The 22,061-nt window shown below is 40.6% G+C and overlaps 1 protein-coding gene and 1 long non-coding RNA gene across 9 annotated transcripts in view; one reads left to right on the forward strand and one right to left on the reverse strand.

Annotated features, from left to right (window-relative positions):
• Nucleotides 1–22,061, forward strand: part of dock11 (dedicator of cytokinesis 11) — an 83,227-nt gene that overhangs the window by 52,439 nt on the left and 8,727 nt on the right. For all 8 annotated transcript variants that reach the window (XR_014871554.1, XM_085146052.1, XM_085146064.1 and 5 more), the window contains 12 exons: nt 870–1,007; nt 5,691–5,873; nt 6,152–6,265; nt 8,426–8,641; nt 10,869–10,926; nt 11,574–11,680; nt 13,809–13,931; nt 15,933–16,046; nt 18,518–18,664; nt 19,031–19,241; nt 19,755–19,945; nt 21,928–22,028. Coding sequence is in view for 7 of the 8 variants with exons in the window: in XM_085146052.1 (XP_085002178.1) it covers nt 870–1,007; nt 5,691–5,873; nt 6,152–6,265; nt 8,426–8,641; nt 10,869–10,926; nt 11,574–11,680; nt 13,809–13,931; nt 15,933–16,046; nt 18,518–18,664; nt 19,031–19,241; nt 19,755–19,945; nt 21,928–22,028 (1,703 nt within the window). In the remaining variant the exon portion in view is untranslated. The remainder of the gene's footprint in view (nt 1–869; nt 1,008–5,690; nt 5,874–6,151; nt 6,266–8,425; nt 8,642–10,868; nt 10,927–11,573; nt 11,681–13,808; nt 13,932–15,932; nt 16,047–18,517; nt 18,665–19,030; nt 19,242–19,754; nt 19,946–21,927; nt 22,029–22,061) is intronic.
• Nucleotides 9,027–12,945, reverse strand: LOC146523293 (uncharacterized). Its single transcript, XR_014871566.1, has 2 exons — nt 12,538–12,945; nt 9,027–12,331 (listed from the first exon to the last, which is right to left on the reverse strand). It is a non-coding gene; the product is annotated as an uncharacterized LOC146523293 (long non-coding RNA).

A 22,061-nucleotide genomic window follows, 5' to 3' on the forward strand; every position in this document is an offset into this window, starting at 1 on the left:
GTTGTATTTATGAGAGGCTATTCAAGCATTTAAAGCCCCTTCGAATTTAACCATCACTCCTGAGTGCCAAGCTAAACCCAAGTCCTAGTCTTGACCTGATGCTTCACAGTGGATGGATGTCTTTGCTGGATTTGTGAAGCTAATTTTTTCATCCTTCATGCAGGTTCATATCATTCTGGGAGAGTTTGATTCTGTTTTATCGGCTCTGCCTGTGTTTGACTTCACAGCTTCCTCAACTGCTCGGTGTTGTTTAATGCAGCTTACCTAAAGACAAAAATAAACCAAAAAAACAGACTTGATCCTTTTGCTTATTATCCTTAAGTGGAGATATGCTTTCAAGACAGTTCTGGACCCCAGCCAGCCTACTGAACATCTGGGGTTGTTCTCAAGTAGTCCTTTGGGGAGGATGGAGTGAAGTTGGACATATTTAGATGTCATTCTTTTTATTTGTTGGCAGCTGTTGTCTGGCTGGGTTTTTCTCAAGAAAGTTGCAACCAACAACCTACGCAAATCGCATTGCCACATTACAAGCAGGCTCACATATAGAAGCTTTATTGGGTGTATCCTCATACTCTAGCTGTGTTCTTTTCAAAACAGTAACTTTATCAATGGCTTCATCTGATGCGAACATGAGTACTGATACTGACACTGGATCCCAAATTGTAGGGTCCCGAAATTGATGGGACACAGTAAAAATCAGCCGCTGCCATCAGTCGTTGTCATCTCGTTTGCTTTTAGTCGATGAGAACAGAATGAGATGCGTCTAAAACGTCAGAAGTCTGCTCACACATCAACACTAATGTAGGAAATTGATGAATATAGTTTGCACTAATATTTTGTGCATCTATTCTTGTGTGTGTGTGATTCAGAACCAGCTGCTGGACAGCGACGGTCACAACGCACTGATGAAGAAGGTGTTTGACGTCTACCTGACTTTCCTCAAAGTCGGCCAGTCAGAAGCTGCCCTCAGACATGTGTTCGCCGCTCTGCGTGCTTTCATTAACAAGGTACGTGTTCACATTCGTACGAAGTGTTGCTGCAGTAGTAAAATCAGTATGACTCAGATGATGCCTGGAGCAGGTAAACATGCTGTGTTTTTGATGACCGGAGCTGATATACATTTTTGTTTTTGTTTTTGCCACTGCCTAAAAAAAAACTTTCCACTGTGAACAATGAGATGAGTGAGATCTGGTTCCAGCCTTCACACGGACGTTCTCTCTCATTCCATCTAATAGATCAAAAAAGGTCACACTGCTCCAATAAAGTAACCCGGCTTTTCCGTGTTTCTTGTGTTTTCTGCCTCGTTCCCAGCCACCGGCTAGAAAAATGCTCTGAAATGTATCTAATAGGGCTGCCACAAACGATTATTTTGATAGTCGACTAGTCGCCGATTATTTTTGCGATTAGTCGACTAATCAGATCATGCATCCATTGGGCGTAAAACGTACAGCTTATTGCACCAGCATGCATCTGTTCTTATATAACTATCATTAGCTTACAGCTTTAAGTGTTTAAGGTATGTGCTAACTAAAAATAAAGACAAGATGATAGTTTATTACATTTTAATGAAATTTGCAGATTGTCTCGGTGAAGTTTAATAAACTCCTTGCTATCTAAAATATAACGGGACATTGGAGTATATTCTCGAGCATGTCACACTTCTGATAATCAGTTGTCTGCTTGATGTTTATTCAGCTGTGTAAAAACTATAACTTTAATCTCAGCCAAACCGATTTACTCAGGAACAAATAAAATACTGAAAAAAGCCAAACACTAACATTTTAAGTTATGTATATATCATGTTTAACCTGAGTAGTGAAAGACAGCGGTGGGTTTAAAAACGATTTGCTGGGAGTCCGGTGTTCTCACGGCTCTAGTGAGCCTTGCCCCCGGCTAGCTATCGAGCTGGTGGGTAACAGACGTCTCTGAAAACGTCAGAGCGCTTTTGAAAATATGTGGTGTCTTGATAAACTGAGCAGATATTTGAGGTTTACACAGCTACATTCTTGCCTGAAAACATCTTAAAACTTTATTTTGTGACCCAGAAAGAATAATAAGACTAATATTAAAACTAACTAGCTGCCGCCATTGTTGGAAACTGAGCAGGGCCGCGCTGGGCCACCATATGAATTCTGGGATAGGTTGGGCCACGAAGTATACACCCGACCCATCCTTCAAATCTGGAGAAATGAGGGGCGCATTTGTCAGAGTCTTCAAATTTGGACAGCCTTCGTCGTGTCGCTGTAACATAATCGGCCTATAAATGTGGGCAGAGGAGGATGCGGTTCCTGAATTTGGACACAGATATGATACCGGACGCAGTTTCTTCTTCTTCGGGGTTTAACGGCAGCTGGCATCCTTGTACATGCAGTGCTGCCATCTTCTGTTTCAGTCCGTTATTACACTCTTAAATCCTACTACTTATTCCTGCGTCTTTTGGGGTCTTACAAAGCTTCAAATGACACGTCGACGATTTTGATAGTCGACTAATCGTGGCAGCCCTAGTATCTAATTTAGTATTTCTCACTGTTATATCGCATAGAAATGAGCTTCAGCACAACTCAGTCAAAAGCTGCTGAGGTAATAAAGGTAGGTCCCAAGGGAGAGAACAGCCCTCTTCCTAGAGTTATCATAGCAGCAGTGTCAGTATCGTGTGGGTTAATTAAGTGATGAATCAGACAACAGCAGCGGCAGAAGGCTTTGTTCTGGTGTGCTTCCGCCTGTTATAGTACAAGCATGAAAGGTTAGCCTCTGCAAATAGTAACTATCCGAACATGAACACTTTAAACACTCGTGCTTGGATCAGTTGTCTGCAAATTGATTACAGTGTGTACAGGTTCATTAAAATGTCAAACAATGCGGTTTGTGAGATTCTAAAACCAATAAACTGCTCTCTGATTTCTTTGTAGTCCAGGTTTCCTGTGTCAACAGATTTTGCGCACAAACTGTTAAAGGCACACGAGCGAGCCACAGTGCAGACGTTGTCCTTCATTAACACAAATGGTGGAGCGTGTGAATGTGCGGCTGAAAGTTGCAACTTGTACTTTAATCTATTCTGTCTTTAGTTCTACAAAGTGGTCTGTTTACACTAGTTTGTTTTGTAGAGTTTTAGTGTTTACACAGAATAAAAGTAGCAAAAACCATCACCAGGTGTTTAAATGCTACTGTAGACATTTACTAAAGAGACATGATGTCTATTTAGTAACTGAGCAGTGCTGATACAGTTATTTTTGCAGCCAGACTTATTAGGTTGTGTTTGTGTGTTTCATTCTGTCTGCAAACACTCGAAAAGCTTAATTTACCTGAATTCAAATAAAACTTTGTAGGAGTGTGGAGTGAGGTCAGCTTAACAAGCCTTTAAAAGGCCTTCAAGGTCAGAAATTGTGTCAACATATGGAAAGTACTTTGTAAACATTTAAAGCATCACATTACATTTGATGTTTTTTCTGCTGTTTACTGTTTAAAAAGAACAAAGAAAACAAAATGAATATGTACAAAATCCAATATTATTCCCTTAAAAGTCCACACAGCCCAGGTAGTCAGCTCTCTTGGCGGAGGTTTGAGTGCTTGTAGTTCTGTGTTTAATTTAACAACACAAAAAACAAAAGTTTGTCTTTATTTGCTTTGGCGGTCGTCATTCATTTATTTTAAATGCTGGATGAAGATGTTAACACTATGAACGATGACCCCCAAAGCTGTGAGCCCCTTCATTTCTCTTATAACAATAACTTACTTGCTTAATTGATGTGAACTTAGCATAGATTGCAAGAGGCAAATATGCAAACATGGTTTTCACATAGGCAGAGCGGTGTCTCTGGGTTTTAGCCGCAGTTTTGTGTGGCTAAAAATCCACCACACAGACAAGCTGAGAGCAGTCTGTTTGTCTGTTCTCAGCAGTCGACACACAGTTGCGTGTTTTTCTTCTTTCTTCTTTCAGTATTGGATCTTTCACACTCCAAACTGAAATGTCTTTACAAACTCAGTGATCTTTTGCTTTCTTCTGCACATCGTGTTTATATATGTTGGAGTAGTTTTTAATAATGGAGCCTTCTCTGGCTCAATCTTGTGCTCCAACTGAGCGGTCAGATTCATCAGGTGTCGCACACATTTAACCACGCACGACACCTTCTAACAGAAGAGCTCGTCTTCGTATCAGAAACATATTGATTCTCCTTCAGCTGGCTTTCTTTGATCGGTTTCCATGTGAAACACATGCGTAAAACTTGTGCCCACTGATTTTAATCAGCGGATTAGCTGCGCTCTCATCCGGTCTGCTTGTTTTTGATCCACTCATTTATGCTGCGTTTGGTAGAAATTAGGCCTTTGTTAGCAGACAAACAGAACTTTCCACTTCCAGAAGTGGATTTTTGCTATTGTGAGTATTGTGACTGCCTGAAAACTGGAGAACCGGTTAATGATAAAAAGGTGATATGGGCAGAGAGGACTTTAACAGCAGAATTCTTTTGCATTAAATAAAAAAATGCAGATGAACAGTTCAGATTTCCCCCTCATTAGTTAGTGACAGAATATCAGTTTTTGTGGCATTTTATTATTTATTTCGTCACAGGTTTATATTTGTAACTGCACTAGATTAAAACTCTTACCGGCAATCGTTAATCCTGGCAGCAGCGAGCCGTGTTTTCCTGTTAACAGCCAAACCTTTGCTGTTCTTGGCCACACAAACACTGGTAACAACATAGCGCATCGAGACTAATTCAAGTCTAAACACGACTCAAGACTTAGCTGGTACACAAGGCTTATGAGGCTTTGTGCCAGGCATTGCAGTAGTGTCCTTTAGTTTATCTTATTATGAAATTCTGAATTATGAAATTTAATAATTACACAAACAACTACAGTGTATCGGCAAAACATTTAAATAACAGTTCAATTTATATCGGGAGGAGGACCCAGGACACGCTGGAGAGATTATATCGCTTGGCTGGCCTGGATGGATGGACAGTTCAATTTATATGTACTACTTTAAATTAATCAGGGTCATTGCTTGTATTTACAATGTGAAAGAAGAACTAAAATGTTAACAGGTCTGTTTTTTGTTACTTCCTGACAATAAAATCACCAAAAAAAACCCAAGCAAAACTTTGCAATAACCTGTTAACACCAAGTGTATCATATTTGACACATAGGTTGATGATGCAGATGTTTTCTAGACCTTTGATTTCCCCCCAAAACCTGAATAAATTTGACATTTTACAATGTTTTGATTGAATCCATGCAGTTTCATGTGATATATTATTACTCAATATGGTTTCTTGAAATTTTTTTTAAGGTGAACTTTGACCTTGAGTGCTAACAATGAAGGTCAAATGCTTAGCCAGCCTAGGTACTCAAGCCCACGAGGTCTACTATGTTTTTGTGAAGTTTGAAGATGATCTATAAAAAATTGTGGGTAATATAAAGTTTTTAGTTTTTTTATTTTTTAGTTATTTTTTGTGGTTTTAACTTTATTTTCAGCCAAATCTAAATGGACTTATTATTAGTATCTACCATAACACAAAGTTTTAATATGATATCTTCACTGTGTATCAAGCCCTGAGAAAAGCAGGAATGTGACATAGAGTTAATCAGTGATTTATCGTTTTCCTGCTGTCTTTCCTACACACTCACTCTATTTTCTAACTCCAGCCCTCTCCTGAATCTGCCTTTAATACACTAACCCGTTGTCCCGCCAGTTCCCTTCGGTGCTGTTCAAGGGTCGCGTGACGCTGTGCGAGGCTCTGTGCTGCGAGGTGCTCAAGTGCTGCGTCTCCAAGCTGGCCTCTCTGCGGGCCGAGGCGTCAGCCCTGCTCTACCTGCTCATGAGGAACAACTACGAGTACACCAAGAGGAAAACCTTCCTACGCACACACCTGCAGGTAAAGTGTTAATGTTGACAACTGTTGACGTTCAGCACTCGCTTTTCTTTTCTCCAAGCACGCTCCTCTGAGCAATTCACGTCCAGTAAGGGAGGAGAAGAACGTAAAGCATGTTTAATTACAGACGGTCTGCTGAGTTTCTCTTTCTATTATCTCGCAGTGATTAGTACAGACACTATTTACTGGATCGTGTGTGCATTTCCTCCTTTCATTTTCATCTTTCTCCGTGCCCACTGCCCCACCCCCTCCACCTTCCCCTGCTTTTCTTTCCTGAGTAGATCATCATTGCAGTAAGCCAGCTGATTTCTGACGTGGCGCTGACCGGCAGTTCACGCTTCCAGGAATCTCTCTCCATCATCAACAACTTTGCAAACAGCGACAAGGCCATGAAGGTATTGTGGAAGTCTAGACAACCAATCACAGCTGGCACCAACAAACATTATTCATCGTTATTCACTGAGGAGTTTCCAGGATGTATTGCACAATCAATCTGTTGATTGATCTAAATCCACACTTTCTTCATAGATGAAAATAATAAGCAAATAAGCTTTATTTTTATACTCTTTTTGTGTAAATGAAGTGTCACAACAAGTCGTTACTCATTGCTTCATGATTCTTTCACTATTATTCACCATTTTTCTGTAGTATACACAAAGCACGGTGCTTCACTTCACTTAACAGGACAGAATGTGATGATTAGGAAATCCCGAGGTATTAGTGTTATAATTCAAAAACAGTAATTATAGTATTAAAGATGTTATGACTTGTTTGTTTTTTTAAATTGTTAATCAGGATTCAGACAGTCTAGTTAGTAGTGGATGATTAACCACCAAAGTATCTCTGTTTTTGTCATGAGTTGTTTGGAAGAGACTGTGAATTAGCCTTCGACGATCTTCGATGACCTGAAGGTTAATCGAGCCTGACTTAACCTTCAGGTTGTTCCTGCTTCATTTCTCTTGTTCTTTCATGAGCGATTGAAGGGAGCAAGTTTCGCTCCCCTTGTTGTTTCTTTGCGTTCTTGCGTTCACTTTTCAGAGCAGCCACACAATCACACTTGTGAAACATTACTCCTCATGGGAATTTGAATCATTGCTTGAGGGATGTAATGTGGTTAAACAGTAAATACCGCTCAGGAGGTTTAGATGACAGATTCAAGTTACTGCTAGTACTACTAGTGTGAATCATGGCGCAGTGTTTCAAGGCGTATAGTATTTACTGATTAACTTAGCAGAACAAAGTGACGGTGAGAATAAAAAGTTTACGTTTCAATAATGGCAAATGTAATCTAGCACAAATAAGAGGTCACAAACAACCAGCTTGTTGAGAAACTGACTGGACTCTGCAGCATCATGGAGGTTGCTGGAGACTTGGATTCATCTGGATGAATCTGGATACATTTCACAGCTCAAACGGACCGTAACAATCATCCAGAAAAAATGTTGCTTTACTACAGACAAGTCCATAATAGATGAGCTGGCATTGCTGTGCCACTCGGTGATGTTCTTCCTCCACACAGTGTGATACAACAGTTGGTTAATAATGACTAAATGATGACTCTGATTTGCGCTGCTGGTTTGCTGGGTTGGTGATCTGGTGTTGTTTCCCCTGCCGGCATTTCAAACAAATTGGCCTTCATGGCAACTATCAAAGATGCAAATTACGACAAGTTTTGGCTCAACTTGCTCTTAATTGCTCGGCAAAAACGCTTTCGTGCGATTCCTATAAATAGCTTCCTCCCCAGATACGATGCACTGAAAAGGAAACAAATACACAGGAAGCACAGGCAGCAGCAAAAGCTACTGTGTTCACACCTTTAGTCACTAAATTGTCTCTGTGTGAGTAAACCCCAATATTGGTATTTTAATGGGGGGCGACCGTGGCTCAAGAGTTGGGAGTTCGCCTTGTAATCGGAAGGTTGCTGGTTCGAGCCCCGGCTCGGACAGTCTCGGTCGTTGTGTCCTTGGGCAAGACACTTCACCTACCGCCTACTGGTGTTGGCCAGAAGGGCCGATGGCGCGATATGGCAGCCTCGCTTCTGTCAGTGTGCCCCAGGGCAGCTGTGGCTACAACTGTAGCTGCCTCCACCAGTGTGTGAATGTGAGAGTGAATGGGTGGATGGTCCCTAGGCGGGACTAGTAAAAGCGCTATACAAATACAGGCCATTTACCATTTAGTATTTTAATGCAGAGTAAATCTGGTCCTACGTCTCTTGCACCTTCTTGTAAGTAGGACCTTAAATAACGAGCCAACCATATGCATAGGTAAGATTGTAATGTAATGTAACTGTAATGTAACAATGCAGTAACACACATAAAATGAAGGCTGGAACACAATATGGATGACCTGCATGTTGTCTTCTGTCGCTCCTATCAGAATTAGAGCCTTTTTTTTAGAAGATTAGAAAACCATCCCCCACGCTGCACTTAAAACGTTTAAAGGAGTTAATTTTAGTCTAGCAGCAGGATGCAGGCCACATCTGAAGAACAAAGCCCCGCTCCTGTTTCCTCCTAGATTTGTTTCTTTTTTAACCAGTGTCTGTATGTTTGCTGCAGTCCACAGCTTTCCCCTCAGAAGTGAAGGGTCTGACCAAGCGGATCCGCACAGTTCTGATGGCTACAGCCCAGATGCGAGAGCATGAAAAAGATCCCGAAATGCTGCTGGACCTCCAGTACAGCCTGGCCCGGTCCTACGCCAGCACCCCTGAGCTGAGGCGGACCTGGTTGGACAGCATGGCCAGAGCGCACCTCAAAAATGGAGATTTGTCAGAGGTATGAACAGGAAGACTGTGAGTGATTCTGACGTCTGTGTCTATCCTTTTTAGTCATTTTCTTTGTATTGTTACAGTCATGTGGATAGCGGTCTATAGGAGAATAATGCGGACAGGCAGGTTGTGTTGTTTGACCAGACATCTTTAATCACACATCAGTCACATTCACGCTGTCTGGTACACAGACAATGCAGAATTAGTCCTGCAGGCCATGTTTTCCTTTCTCAGCTGCTGTTAAAGTTAATCCGAGATGCTGTCATTTCAAACCGGACACTGTAATATCTATAGTCCCAGCTCAACATGTATTTGAGTATTTTCAGCATTAAGTATTTTTATTGTTATTAAATGAAACTTTAAGCGTAGAAGTCCACTTACTTTTTGCCCCCTTTTGTTTTTGTGTTTTTGGTGATGCTGCAGCAAAAGGTTATTCAGGGTGACTAAGAAACAAAACTGAATGCTGCATCCTCTGCCAAATGAAACTCAAATGAAAACTTTCATATTAATACCGTGAATACATCCAGTCCCGATGTTGTACAAGGAAACGTTTGGTCAGGATTAGATCATGGGAAAGCGAGTTCAAAGGTGAAGACTGATATAGAACTTGACCCTGGGTGGTGCAGCTGATGCGCTGTTAAGTGCAGGTCAAGTGTATTTATTTAGTTATTTAAAAGTTGATATTTATATAAGGACTTTTCTCAAAGGATTTCTCAAACTTTTCACTATAAAGTGAGCCAGTTTTTTAATTTAAACACTCCAGAGGGATTGTAACATCAGATCTGTTTTTATCTCTGCCAACGAGGTTTTTGGTAGCGTTGTGTGAGTGTGTTCTGCACTTTGTAGGTGTGTGGACAGCGGTCAAATTAGCGATGCAGTTTAGCAGATATCTAGGTGTTCAAGGTCAGCTCAGTGATTTATTGATTTATTATTGATGTGAGGGTCAACATGATAATAATTCTATGTAGAGCTGCTATTATTTTTATTCACAACATATAGGCGTAGAAATATCATGTTAGCTTATTGTGGCCTTGTTACATACATTACAGCAGCGGTCCCCCCGGGCCTCGGACCGGTACCGGTCCATGAGTCGTTTGGTACTGGGCCGCGAGAGTTGAGGCTCAGGTGTGAAATGTATAGTTTTCAGGGTTTTTATTGGTTTTCAGCGTTATTTTGTTATTGTTTTTATCGTTAACTCGGTTTTCCTTGGTCTTTTCACGTGTGTTATGAATAAATTTTCTTTTTTTCGGTACCGGTACAAGTTTTATTTTGTTGTATTTATCCGCGACACCTTAAAGGCCGGTCCGTGAAAATATTGTCGGGCATAAACCGGTCCGTGGCGCAAAAAAGGTTGGGGACCACTGCATTACAGTATGGGGTGACACGGGGCGACCGTGGCTCAAGAGTTGGGAGTTTGCCTTGTAATCGGAAGGTTGCCGGTTCGAGCCCCGGCTCGGACAGTCTCGGTCGTTGTGTCCTTGGGCAAGACACTTCACCTACTGCCTACTGGTGTTGGCCAGAAGGGCCGAGGGCGCTTCTGTCAGTCTGCCCCAGGGCAGCTGTGGCTACAACTGTAGCTTGCTTCCACTGGGTGTGTAAAGTGCTTTGGGGTCCCTAGGCGGGACTAGTAAAAGCGCTATACAAATACAGGCCATTTACCATTTACAGTAACAGGTTATAACAGTTTAAATACACAACAAATTACCTTTATGTGCAGTGTTCCTGAAAACTTTGTACTTGATGTTTATTACTAAATATTTAAATAATGAATTGAATGCTGCACATGTAGCCACACAAAAACTAATTACACTTCAAATGATGTCAAGTTTATTAACATGGGTTTCAACAGGACGAACATTTTTACTTACAATCAAAAGAGTAAAGTGAAAAGAACTGCTGAGCTTTTCATCTACTGTCTATCCCACATCACGTCTCTTCCTGTGGAGAAACATATTGGGTTATGCTTCAGTAAAGGATAAGAGAAAGTCAAAAATGGCTTTCGTGCCTTAGAGCTATTTCACGCAGTCTGAGAAGACAGTTTAGTTTCAGGGGTAGGTGTGGCTGTAGATATCTGCCTGAATGACTGAACACAAAAAGTCATTAAATGCAGCCTCGAAAATCATGTGTAATGATGTTATGTTGCTTGAAATATTATTGAGCAATTGCCAGCTGGATTCAAACAGTGTGCCCTGGTGTTAAAAAAAGTTCATGATGGTTTCTTCTTGTCTCCACAGGCTGCGATGTGTTATGTTCACGTGGCGGCACTGGTTGCAGAATACCTGAACAGGAAAAGTAAGGTCCCCCGCGCTTCTATACACAAGAAATACTTTGATCCTTCTTGGGATTGTGTGCCTAGTGTAACTGATCTGCTAGCGACTCGTGAAGCAGCCTTTACTGTGGACCTCCTGGTGATATACTTGGCAGTTTGTTTGTGGCTCGCTGTTGTCACAATGTGCAAACACTCCGCAGCACAGTGGAGTCGCAAAAGCAAATTCTCACAATGCCGTACGTTATTTTTTAGGGTATCTTTATCTTATGCAAAACTGGCTGTAAGTCTCTGTAATCCGCTAAACAAATGTGTGGTGGATATACTGACAGTTGGTAGACGACAAAGCTTATCTCTGAAAATTTGTTTAGGTTTTAGTCCAGCGGCAGCGGCATGTATAAACTGAAGCTACCTTCCATCAGGTAGATTAACTATCACCAGGCAGTTACAGCATGTTGGGAATTGAAGAATATCCACCTTTCATGTGTTTCATTTGGTTGTGGTTCACACCTATCTGGATTTTCGTGAGTTCTCAGTGTCACAATAACACCTGCCACACCTGCTGGGGGAATAAATAAATAAATGGAAATGTGTTTTGTAGAAAATGTCCTAGTGGAGGTTTATGTGAAACATTTTTTGTTTTCCTCACTCATCTTTGCTGTTTGCTTACCAGAGTTGTTCCCCAGCGGCTTGGCAGCTTTCAAGAAAATCACCTTTAACATCGACGAGGAAGCTGCCATGAAGGAAGACGCCGGCATGCAGGATGTCTATTACACTGAGGTGTGGCACCTGTTCAGGAAAAATGCTTATTTAACATTTTCTGAAGATATAGAAATCGGCCCGACAACCCAGTTAAACAATCGTTTTACCTCAAATCAAACAGAAACAAAAATAAACGGCTTATTTGTCACTGAATTCTGTACTTGGATTTATGTTTCTCAAGCAAAGCATCAAAAATCTGTTTGGGCATCTCTTCTGTAGAGTGTTTGTTAAAGAGGAGCCACTGTGCTCAACACAAATTTGGATTCAACCCTTTCATGCATGAATTATGACGACCTCAATCAGGATTTATTTTCTTAAGTATTTTTATTCGTCTTTAGGCATGAAAAAAATGTTTCAAAGAGTTTTTTACATGTCCACTTATACATGTCCACTGGCTGACCAGTAGGTTGCTGGGTATGGAGTGACAGGTTCTTATGATACACGTCGGGTTACAGGTAGAAATCCAGTAGAATGATGCTCTGGCTGATTTAAGTAAAACCAACATACATGTGTAGATTCATTCCAAATGGTTCTCATGTTTCCGATCTCGTAATATCCGGTCGTTAAGTGATGACGTGACGAATCCTACTTCCGGGCCTAGTGTATTTTCTTCTATTTAATCTCAAAAAGCTCCTAAAACAGTCAGTGATCACTGTTGACCTCCCTCGGCTTTTATTACCGCTAATCATTTATTTAAGCTCAGTTTTTAAAACCTTAGGATGTAACTACAGCCCAGCCCATGCAGCAGTATATGAATGACTAACTAATGACTATTGTGGATGGATTATCTCAGTTGTTCTCCTGGCTGAAGTTTGGTCCTTTTACAGCATCCTGCCATGCGATTACATTTGTTCCTGACCACAGAGAACACTCACATTAACTTTTATCGAGTGGAAAAAAAGTTAGCTTGTTTATATTATGCTAACATAGCTGTGTCGCTAGCGGTCACGTAGCACATCATTATATACCAGCTAGCCAAACTTCAGTAACCCTACAAACGTCACTGCTGTTTAGTTTTCTGTCTTCATTTATGTTGGAAGTGATATCAGAGCTGTACGTTTGAATTTGTTTCCAAAACCCCGCAGTCAGGACATGCTATATTGTATTTAGATAGAAGCTAGCGAGCTGACTTCCTGCTAACTTCTAACTCTGTTAAATGTCATAAATTCCATTTTCATGGATGCCTGGATGTTAAACTCAATTATTACACCTGGTAGAGCAGAATGCTGATCATTTTATTAAAAATGAAAGACTTTAGACAGTTTTTCAACTCTCAGTAATGTGATCGTGATTGTTTGATAAATGGACCTGCAGCGGAGTTTAGGCCCAGACACGGCTAGTGACGTCAGACTTAACGACCGGATAGGGACGTGTTGGGTGCCTGGAAGTGTAATATACCAACGATTTGTCACCTAGCGTAAAATGTTACGCTATGGGAGTGAGAATGTGTTGGGAGTGACACATCAGTGTCCAATGTACTGGTTTATGTGCGAGTACACCATCAACACTGACAAATACCAGAAAACAGCCTTTGAATAGCACTGTAGTGACCACTATGTGAGAAAGGGTTCAAACTGTGAATTCAGTTTATTAATCTAATAAAAAATAACATAATTTTTAGTTTTAGATTTCTAAAATATTTGTTTTCTTGTTTTTATAACAAATGGAGTTTCCTAATCAGTGTGTTCAGCACCGTTACAGTGGTGGATACTTATATTAAACCTTTCAAATAATACGATGAGCAGATATAAGACATTTTTATGATCCAAATGGTTCAGCACCGAAGATGTGAAGACGTGTCAGACTAAATAGGCTACAGAGTCAACATTCACAAACAGGTGTTATAAATAATAAGACTTCTAGCAAGAGGAGCTAACCTTCAATTTTAATTTAATTTTAATTTGGTCATGTATATGCAACACTGGCTGTGAGAGTGAACCATCTAGGAGAAACTTGGTGCGAAGGGGGAGGAGCCTAATTGGCTTGTTTCAGACAGAGAATGAACTGAGGGGCTGCCCCAAGGCTCAGTACAAACTGTAAATGATGCAAAGCTACTCTACCAGAGTCCACAAATAAAACAGGAAATGAGCATAATGGGTCCCGTTTTATGAATCAGTGTTAAATTTCTTTTTCTGCCATTGTGTAGGAAGTGTTGGTGGAACACCTCGAGGTCTGCGTGGACGCGCTGTGGAAAGCTGAGCGCTACGAAGTCATCACACACATCGCCAAACTTGTTATCCCCATTTATGAGAAGCGCCACGAATATGAGGTAGCGTGACATCATCCTTACACGCATCCGTCGTGCATAAAGCCGTGTTCCTGTGAGTGTCAGGAAATGGCCTGTATTTACAGAAGTGTCCTCTTTCACATGAAGTTCTCATTAACTTTACCTGCACAGCGGGACGTCGTTTCATCCCTTCACAGTGCATATTTTCACTTTGCGCACCTTCTCACCCTGTAAGAATTTGTGGTTAATGACTATCTCGGTTTGACAAATGCAGCTTTAGTGGATTTGGAGGTTTACTCTGTGAGTCATGAAAGTGGCTCTCTGAAGACATGACCTGACACGGAGAGTTTCTGTTTAAAATCAGCTAGAAATGACACCTTTTCAACAGCGCGTGTTAAGTGTGATATCAGTCTTCTGGAGAAATGCATGTACAGCGATGCAAACTGTGCATCGCAGGGTTACTGGAACTTGCATGTAATCCTTTAATGATGCAGAAAATGCCTAAATGTTGTTATAGGTGATTCTAATCTGCTGTTAAGGAATTGCAGCTGCTAGAACTTAGAAGACATACCAAGGATACCTGTTTAATCCAAAAGTAATTGCACTTTGACCTGATGACAGATTAAAGTAATTGCCACATCTCCTTTTTTATTGGTGACCTTTAATCTCTGATCAGAAACAAATATCAGCGCATTGATAATAAACTCGACAGTGATTTACACCTTTTCCACAGTTTGAGGTGACACAGATCTCTTCGGGGTCGTGGCAGGAAGGGAATCTGGCACAAAAATAAGTGGCAGCTGCCTGCTGTGATGACCCCTTGTGACTAAGAAAGCTGCCATAAATAACGATAACAAAAAGAAACTTTGAAATTTATTTTAAATCTCATGTTTAACAATTTCCTGCTGTGTTAACCTCTTGTCTTGCTTGCAACAGTGTTGCATTTCACTGTTATATTTATCTTCTCTATCGATTTTTACCACCAGTTCATCATCATCATCATCTGATAACGTCTCTGACTGGAGCGGGTGGCACTAATAGGGATCATTTTGTGCAGAAGAAGAGTCATATGATGCATGAAACATCTCCTTTTATTTCAGTGCGCACCAGTCTGAAGCAGTGAATGGTAGAGGACTGTGAACGCTCACCAAAGCGTTCCTGTGTGCTTAAAAACGTAAAGATAAACAATTAAAAAATGCAGGAAGCATCTTGAGTTTGAAATCAGAGATGTCAGCATTACAATCCTGAGCAGCCACTGGTGTTTGTGTTCGATTATTTACTGCTTCATAACTTCATTTCAGTCTGTCAAATACCAATTTGACCTTTCAAAACGCCCAATGTTACACTTTCTCTCACGAGTATATCTGGTTATATTTTGTGCTTTTAGCTCTTTGCTCTGATTGGAGGAGGTCTTTCGCGGCATTTCATCCCACTCTTTTCTTTTTTTAAGTACCTGCTTAACCGGTTCCGTCATATCGGCCTTTACTAAACTCTACTGCGGCAACATGTTGTAACAGCATTGAAAAAAAGCATGAATCAAATGACAAAATGACAACTGGTGCAGTGCGTTGGCTCCTGCACTGGATCTGTGTGCGGCTCAGAAATAGCAATGCCTTCTTGGCGCCGTTAGTCTACTGGGGGCTGTGCTGGAACAAGTCTGATCCACAGACGTTCCAGTACTTAACCTACATCAGGGATGAGCGGCTAACCAAATACAACAGGACACCTTGACTGGTGTCCAGAGTCCATGCCCAGGGAGGTCACGGTTGGCGCCACACGATGTAGCAGCGACATGTTTGGCAGAGCTGGTCATAATATTTTGGTTTGTCTTGATATACAGAATTGCTTCTTTGAGCTGTGGGTTTGCAGTTTTGATTTTGTTTCTGTATACAAAAACAAATAGACTTTAATTCGTGTGTGTTTTGCCAAGTTGCATAACTCAAATTCCTGTGCCGGCTTTGTGTGTACGGCCCACTTGCTGCGATAAACAAACAATCGCTAACAACGGGCGAGCTCTGATGGCATCTGTTCTACTCTTTCCAGAAACTAAGCCGACTGTACGAAACTCTGCACAGAGCGTACAATAAGATCATGGAGGTGATCCAGTCGGGCCGCAGGCTGCTCGGGACCTATTTCAGAGTGGCCTTTTATGGACAGGTGAGGTCAACAAGCAGCTTCTGAAAGCACCCACACACTCACGAAGACTGTGTGAAATGTGTGAAATGTAAATGTTGAGTGTATACGGGGCCTGGTGATGATTCAAACAATATTAATAACAGTATTAATAGTCTTGTCACCTTTTTGCTCACTTACAAAGAGGTGAAGAGTCGTCTCTAGTTTCTGTGGTAGGTTTATGTTAATGGAGAGAGACAGAATATCAACCAGAATCACAGAAAAAAACACATTATTGATTTGCATGTCACTGAAGGAAATAAACATTTGATCCCCTGCAACACAGAATTCTGGCTCCCACCACAGATTGGCTGTGTGCCCGCAATCAGTAGTCACTCATTCAGTCAGTCAGTCAGTTACAGATGCTCCGGATCTCACATAGTAAGTAAGTAAAATTTATTTATATAGCGCTTTTCACAGATAAAAATCACAAAGTGCTTTACAACACAGGAAATGGGAATATAAAAACAATATAACAGTAAATAAAACCATGTAAAACAATAAAACTATAAAAACAGCATAAGAAGAAATTAATCAAATGCTTTTCTAAATAAAAATGTCTTCAGCTGTTTCTTAAAAGAATCAATAGAGTCCGTGCAGCGAAGAGACAGTGGGAGAGAATTCCACAACCGTGGTGCCACCGTCTGAAAGGCCCGATCACCACGAGTTTTAAAACGAGTGCGCGGTACCACCAGCAGTCTCTGATCTAATGACCTTAAAGCCCGAGAAGATGTATGTGGTTTCAGCAGGTCAGATAAATATTGAGGAGCCTGACCATGTACTAAAATTTTAAAATGAAACCTAAAATTTACAGTCAACCAGTGAAGGGAGGCCAAGACTGGAGTGTTATGAGATCTTCTCTTGGTGCCTGTTAAGAGACGTGCTGCAGCATTCTGCACAGTCTGAAGACGATTTAAGGCTGATTTGTTAAAACAAGTAAAAAGGCCATTACAATAGTCTAAACGAGAAGAAATAAAAGCATGAATAATCATCTCAAGTTCAAGCTTTGATACCATTAGTCTGAGTTTAGAGATATTCCGTAATGCGTCTCTTCCAGTCTAACCTCTCCACCACCTTGGGCAAGACCAAAGATGTGTCAAAGGACATCAGGGACACGACTGTAGAATAAAATGCTGACATCCAAATTAATTTCTCACTTCTTTAGTTGATATTCTGTCTCTCTCCTTTAAAATGAAACTACCATAAAAATTAGCCGCTGTTCATTTCTTTGTAAATGAGCAAACTTGCAATTTAGGCAGGGATCAAATAATTATTTCCCCCACTGGGAGTCCTCAGACTTATGTGTAAAACGTTGCTATTTTTGGTCATTATCGCCTGTTAGGTTTATTAGTGGCTACTTCTGGCTTCTTTACATGTTTAAGCTAACAGCTATGTTGTCTTTGGCTGGGAAGCCAATGATGTATCAGATATTTCTTCTGTTCTGACACCATCCCAGTTGGGTTAGATAGATAGAGCTTCCTCAAAAGTTTCCATGTTATGCTTTTCTCTGTTAGGCAAAAGAAGAGTTGTTTCATGTGTCAGAGGTTTCAAATATCTATTTACTCAAACTACAAAAGCAGGCAGTTAGCAGGAACAGCACGCCTGCTAATTTGTCTGTGCTCATGTGCAGGAGAGCAAACAGGAAGAAATTACAAGCTGTACAAATCTCTTTGATGGACATTTCAGCATTGCAGTTATATAAATACAAAGCAGGATGTTCTGTGTTTGTTTGTTTTTTTATTTGAATGAAGCTGTCATGTCCCAGCCAGTCCATGTAAGGAAAAGACGTTATGCTTTTGAACGTAAAAGAAATAAATTGTTCGATGTGGGATAATTAGGCCTTGAAATGCTTCTCCTTATTTCTAGGGTAGTCAGACATTATTGTGTGTTCACTTTTCTGGGAAAATGTCTCAAATTCAGACTTTAACCCTGGTCTGCAAACTACTAAGCTAAATCATATAAAGCCATCCCTCTTGGCTTTATATGATGTCTTTAATATGGCGATCTGTGAGCACAGAAGCCCCACCCTCCTCCTGCCTAGTCTTTCTGTTTATGTGAGGACAGCCAATCAGCTAATCAGAGATTTGGCTTGAAGGAAGAGGAACCAAAAAGTACTTCTTCAGAAAAGGTAACTGAGGATTATTTAGAACTGTGAATCTTTTTCTCAGCTTTGCTTTGTGTGATTCAAAGCTGTGAATAAAAACAGTCACCTATACAATCTTAGATTATAACGGTTAGAAAGTGACTATGGGCAAGATTTGAGGAAGTTTGAGGAAAATAAAGCAAACATCTACAATGTGACGTCCTTCAGCATGCGGCATGTGGTCTGTGACTGCATCTTTTATGATGATTTACTAATCAGTAAGGACATTTGTATTGAAGAAAAGGTTGAAAATTTAGCAGTTTTGCAATGTTTGTTTAAGTTGTTTTCCAATATAAATGTGTATTTTGAACAGGGCTTCTTTGAGGAGGAGGACGGGAAGGAGTACATTTACAAAGAACCCAAACTGACCGGCCTGTCCGAAATCTCCCAGCGGCTGCTGACGCTCTACGGGGAAAAGTTTGGGCCAGAAAATGTCAAGATAATTCAAGACTCAAATAAGGTACGGTAGATAAATGGAGGAAGGAAAGGGTGGGAGACGGTTGGAATACTTTAATTGGCAGGCTCCTGTTTTTGTGGAAAGCAGAAAGTAGCAGAAATAGAAATAATTAATTTGGCAGTGAAGCCACACTCGGGTGTTTGCTCAGAAAATCATTTGTCCAACATAAAGTGATCAGTTTCCACCCCGTGGATTTTCAATGAAGTCCCAGTTGGTGGTTTTAAAGACTGTTTCTTTGTCTGCTTTTGATTTCAGAAGAATTCAGTGGGTTATCTAGTGATCTTTCTTTCTTTTTTTTTGAGAAATAACAAGACTTCATGTTGCTTCTGGATGACATTCTCATTTAGCTTGCTGACTGCTTGCCTGCAGGTCAACCCCAAAGACCTCGACCCTAAGTTTGCCTACATCCAAGTGACCTTTGTCAAGCCCCACTTCGAGGAGAAGGAAGCGCCAGAGAAGAAGACGGACTTTGAGAAGTGCCACAACATCAGCCGCTTCGTGTTCGAGACGCCGTACACGCTGTCGGGGAAGAAGCACGGCGGGGTGGAGGAGCAGTGCAAGAGGAGGACCGTCCTCATAAGTACATAGAACACGTTTAGAAAGCAAACACGAGAAGAACGTCTCATAGAGTTTTGCATGTGGATACGCCACATTAGTAACACATTCTTCCTCGTTACCGCCGTTGCACATTTCAAAGGCAAAAAAAACACCTAGTAGCAGTGTGCAGAAACATGGGTCTTTTTTTTTGTAGTTGCACATCTGCCTACTGAATTATCAATAAATACTGAACTGTATTAACAGCTGGTTACTGTAGCAAGTGACAGCTGGACATTAGTCTCCTCTGAGCAATGAAAAGCACCTTTTATTTATCTATTTATCTATTTCTGTTTATGTATGCTGAATGCTTGTATCTCTCATTGTTTGCGCACACAAAAGTTCATATGTCCACGGCTGCTGGGGCATGTCAGAATTCACCTGAAGATCACCTCTTTAACATGTCACTGTCTCTTTTTTTGTTGATTTTTCTGTCATTGTTTGTTGTATCTGCAGCGTAACATGACCTAACAGGTTCTGCCTGCGCTCTTGTCTTTAGCTGCCAACACTTTCCCATATGTGAAGAAGCGGGTGGAGGTGGTGGCTGAGAAGCAGGTGGAGCTTAAGCCGGTAGATGTGGCCATAGATGAGATGAAGGCACGGACGGCGGAGCTGATCAAGCTCTGCTCCAGCCAGGAAGTGGACATGATCCAGCTGCAGCTCAAACTGCAGGGCTGCGTCTCTGTGCAGGTAAAGGCGGAAAAAAAAACCCAAAATGTAAACTTTCTCAGATGTGCTGCACAGCTGATCACTTTTATTATTATTATTACACTTAGTTTTTCTGTGAAGAGTGAAACGATAAGCCCATCTTAACTAATAAAAAGGTCCAGTACAAGACAGCGCTGCTCACTTTGTATCTCTAGCTATCAGAAGCACACACCACATGATTAATGATTAATCTTAGAGAAAGGTCATTCTAAAATCTGTGTAGTTTTAGTTTACAGATTACCAGTGTTGGTCAAGTTACTTGAAAATGTCCTGCAGGTTTTAGATCTCACCTTGGGTCAACACACCTGAATCACATGATTAGTTCGTTACCAGGCCTCTGGAGAACCTCAGGAGCTAATTTAGCCATTTAAATCAGCTGTGTTGGTTCAAGGACACATCTAAAACCTGCAGGGACCTTGAGGCCTGGAGTTGCCCACCCCTGGCATAATTCATCATATAAAATTGAATCAAATGAAAAAGCCTCTTTTTAAAACTTGTTTTATTAGTTTTAATCTTTTAACTTTATGCACATTGCATCAAGCAAAAATTAACTTTAACGCTACACAGTGGAAGGAACACAGTGTTCATGCGAGCACGTTTCAGGTGGCGATTGAGGGAGCGCTCGATTTGCTTTTGCTTCGCCTTCTGTCGGTGGTGCACGCATTATCAATATCGCTCGATCGTGTTCGTTTAATTCCGGGAAGCCAAAATCACGATTGAGATTAAAATTCAATTAATTGTGCAGCCCTGCTGCTTTTCTTAATGATTTTTCTTAATGATACTTTTTCTTAATGTATGCTTGACATAAACTGGAGATATACTGATGAAGTAAATTTTATTTCCATTGCTAATGTTGACATGTAATCAGATTAAGTCAACATTTTGGGTGTAAATAGTTTTTTTGAGTGCAACCTTTCTGGTATCTTGTAAGAATCTGCTTCACCAAATTTGATGAGTAACTTTGCGCTAGCACTTTACGAGAAAGTGCGTTCAGATGATAGTGAAACGTGTTTGTTGTTGTGTGTTTATTTTATGACTCACTTGGGCAGAGTGCCGAGTGTTAACTGTGGTAAAGTCCCCGTAAAAAACGAGTACAGAGCTGTTTTATTTTTATTTTATTTTGCTGTTTATAGTTAGAAAATACAGACGTTCCTTACACATGTCACGTGCAGACAGTCATAAAGTCACTTGTATTCCCTGCAATCCACCCACCACATTTGATGCTTGGATGAAAGATTGTCAAAATAGAAGAACAGACTGACAGAAAATTCATGAGTTATTAGTAAGAAGCTTTAAATTTGTTTAGAAGCTATTAGAGGTGGGAATCACCATATATCCCACGATACGATATTATCACAATACTTAATGCACGATACGATATTATTGCAATTTTTTTAAAAATATTTTGCGATATTCAGATTCTGTACATAAAGTTAACTTTAACTTTATCAATATTCATTTTATCTAATATCAAAGTCTCGCACTCAGTCTTTCTCTCATTTCAGTCAGTTTTAAAAAGTAAATTAAAACAAAATATTTAATGTAAAATATAATTTTACATTAAATAAAGAAGTTTTAAACTTAATTAAAATAAAACATGTCTTAAATTAAAATAAGTAAACTGTCACGTTTATTGCTGGCAAAAAAAAGTTAAACACATTTGGACAGTGAAGGAATGTCAGGATTCTTGCTCAGAAAAAGGATCAACATGCTCTGAAGTCAGAGCACAAAAACTTTTTTTGTAACAAAATATCGATTTCTGCCGTCCTTGTATCGATACATTATTAGCAAACAAAATATCACGATACTACACAGTATCGATTTGTTCCCCCACCCCTAGAAGCTATAGTAGTGAAACCGTGCTGGGGGCTGCTGAGAAAGTGCGTGGCATGTACCAGTTGTTATCTGCGTGCACTGATCAGTGAAGAAGAATGCGTTACATTTTGAGGCATGTTTTTCTGCAGGTGAACGCAGGCCCCATGGCGTATGCCAGAGCATTCCTGGATGACAGTAAATCCAACCAGTCCGGCAACAAGAAAGTAAAAGAGCTCAAGGATGTTTTCAGGTATATGTCTGCTTTATGAGTAGATAAAATCGC

The sequence above is a fragment of the Neolamprologus multifasciatus genome, chromosome 3 (assembly GCF_963576455.1).
Source record: "Neolamprologus multifasciatus chromosome 3, fNeoMul1.2, whole genome shotgun sequence".
NCBI classification, from domain to species: domain Eukaryota; kingdom Metazoa; phylum Chordata; class Actinopteri; order Cichliformes; family Cichlidae; genus Neolamprologus; species Neolamprologus multifasciatus.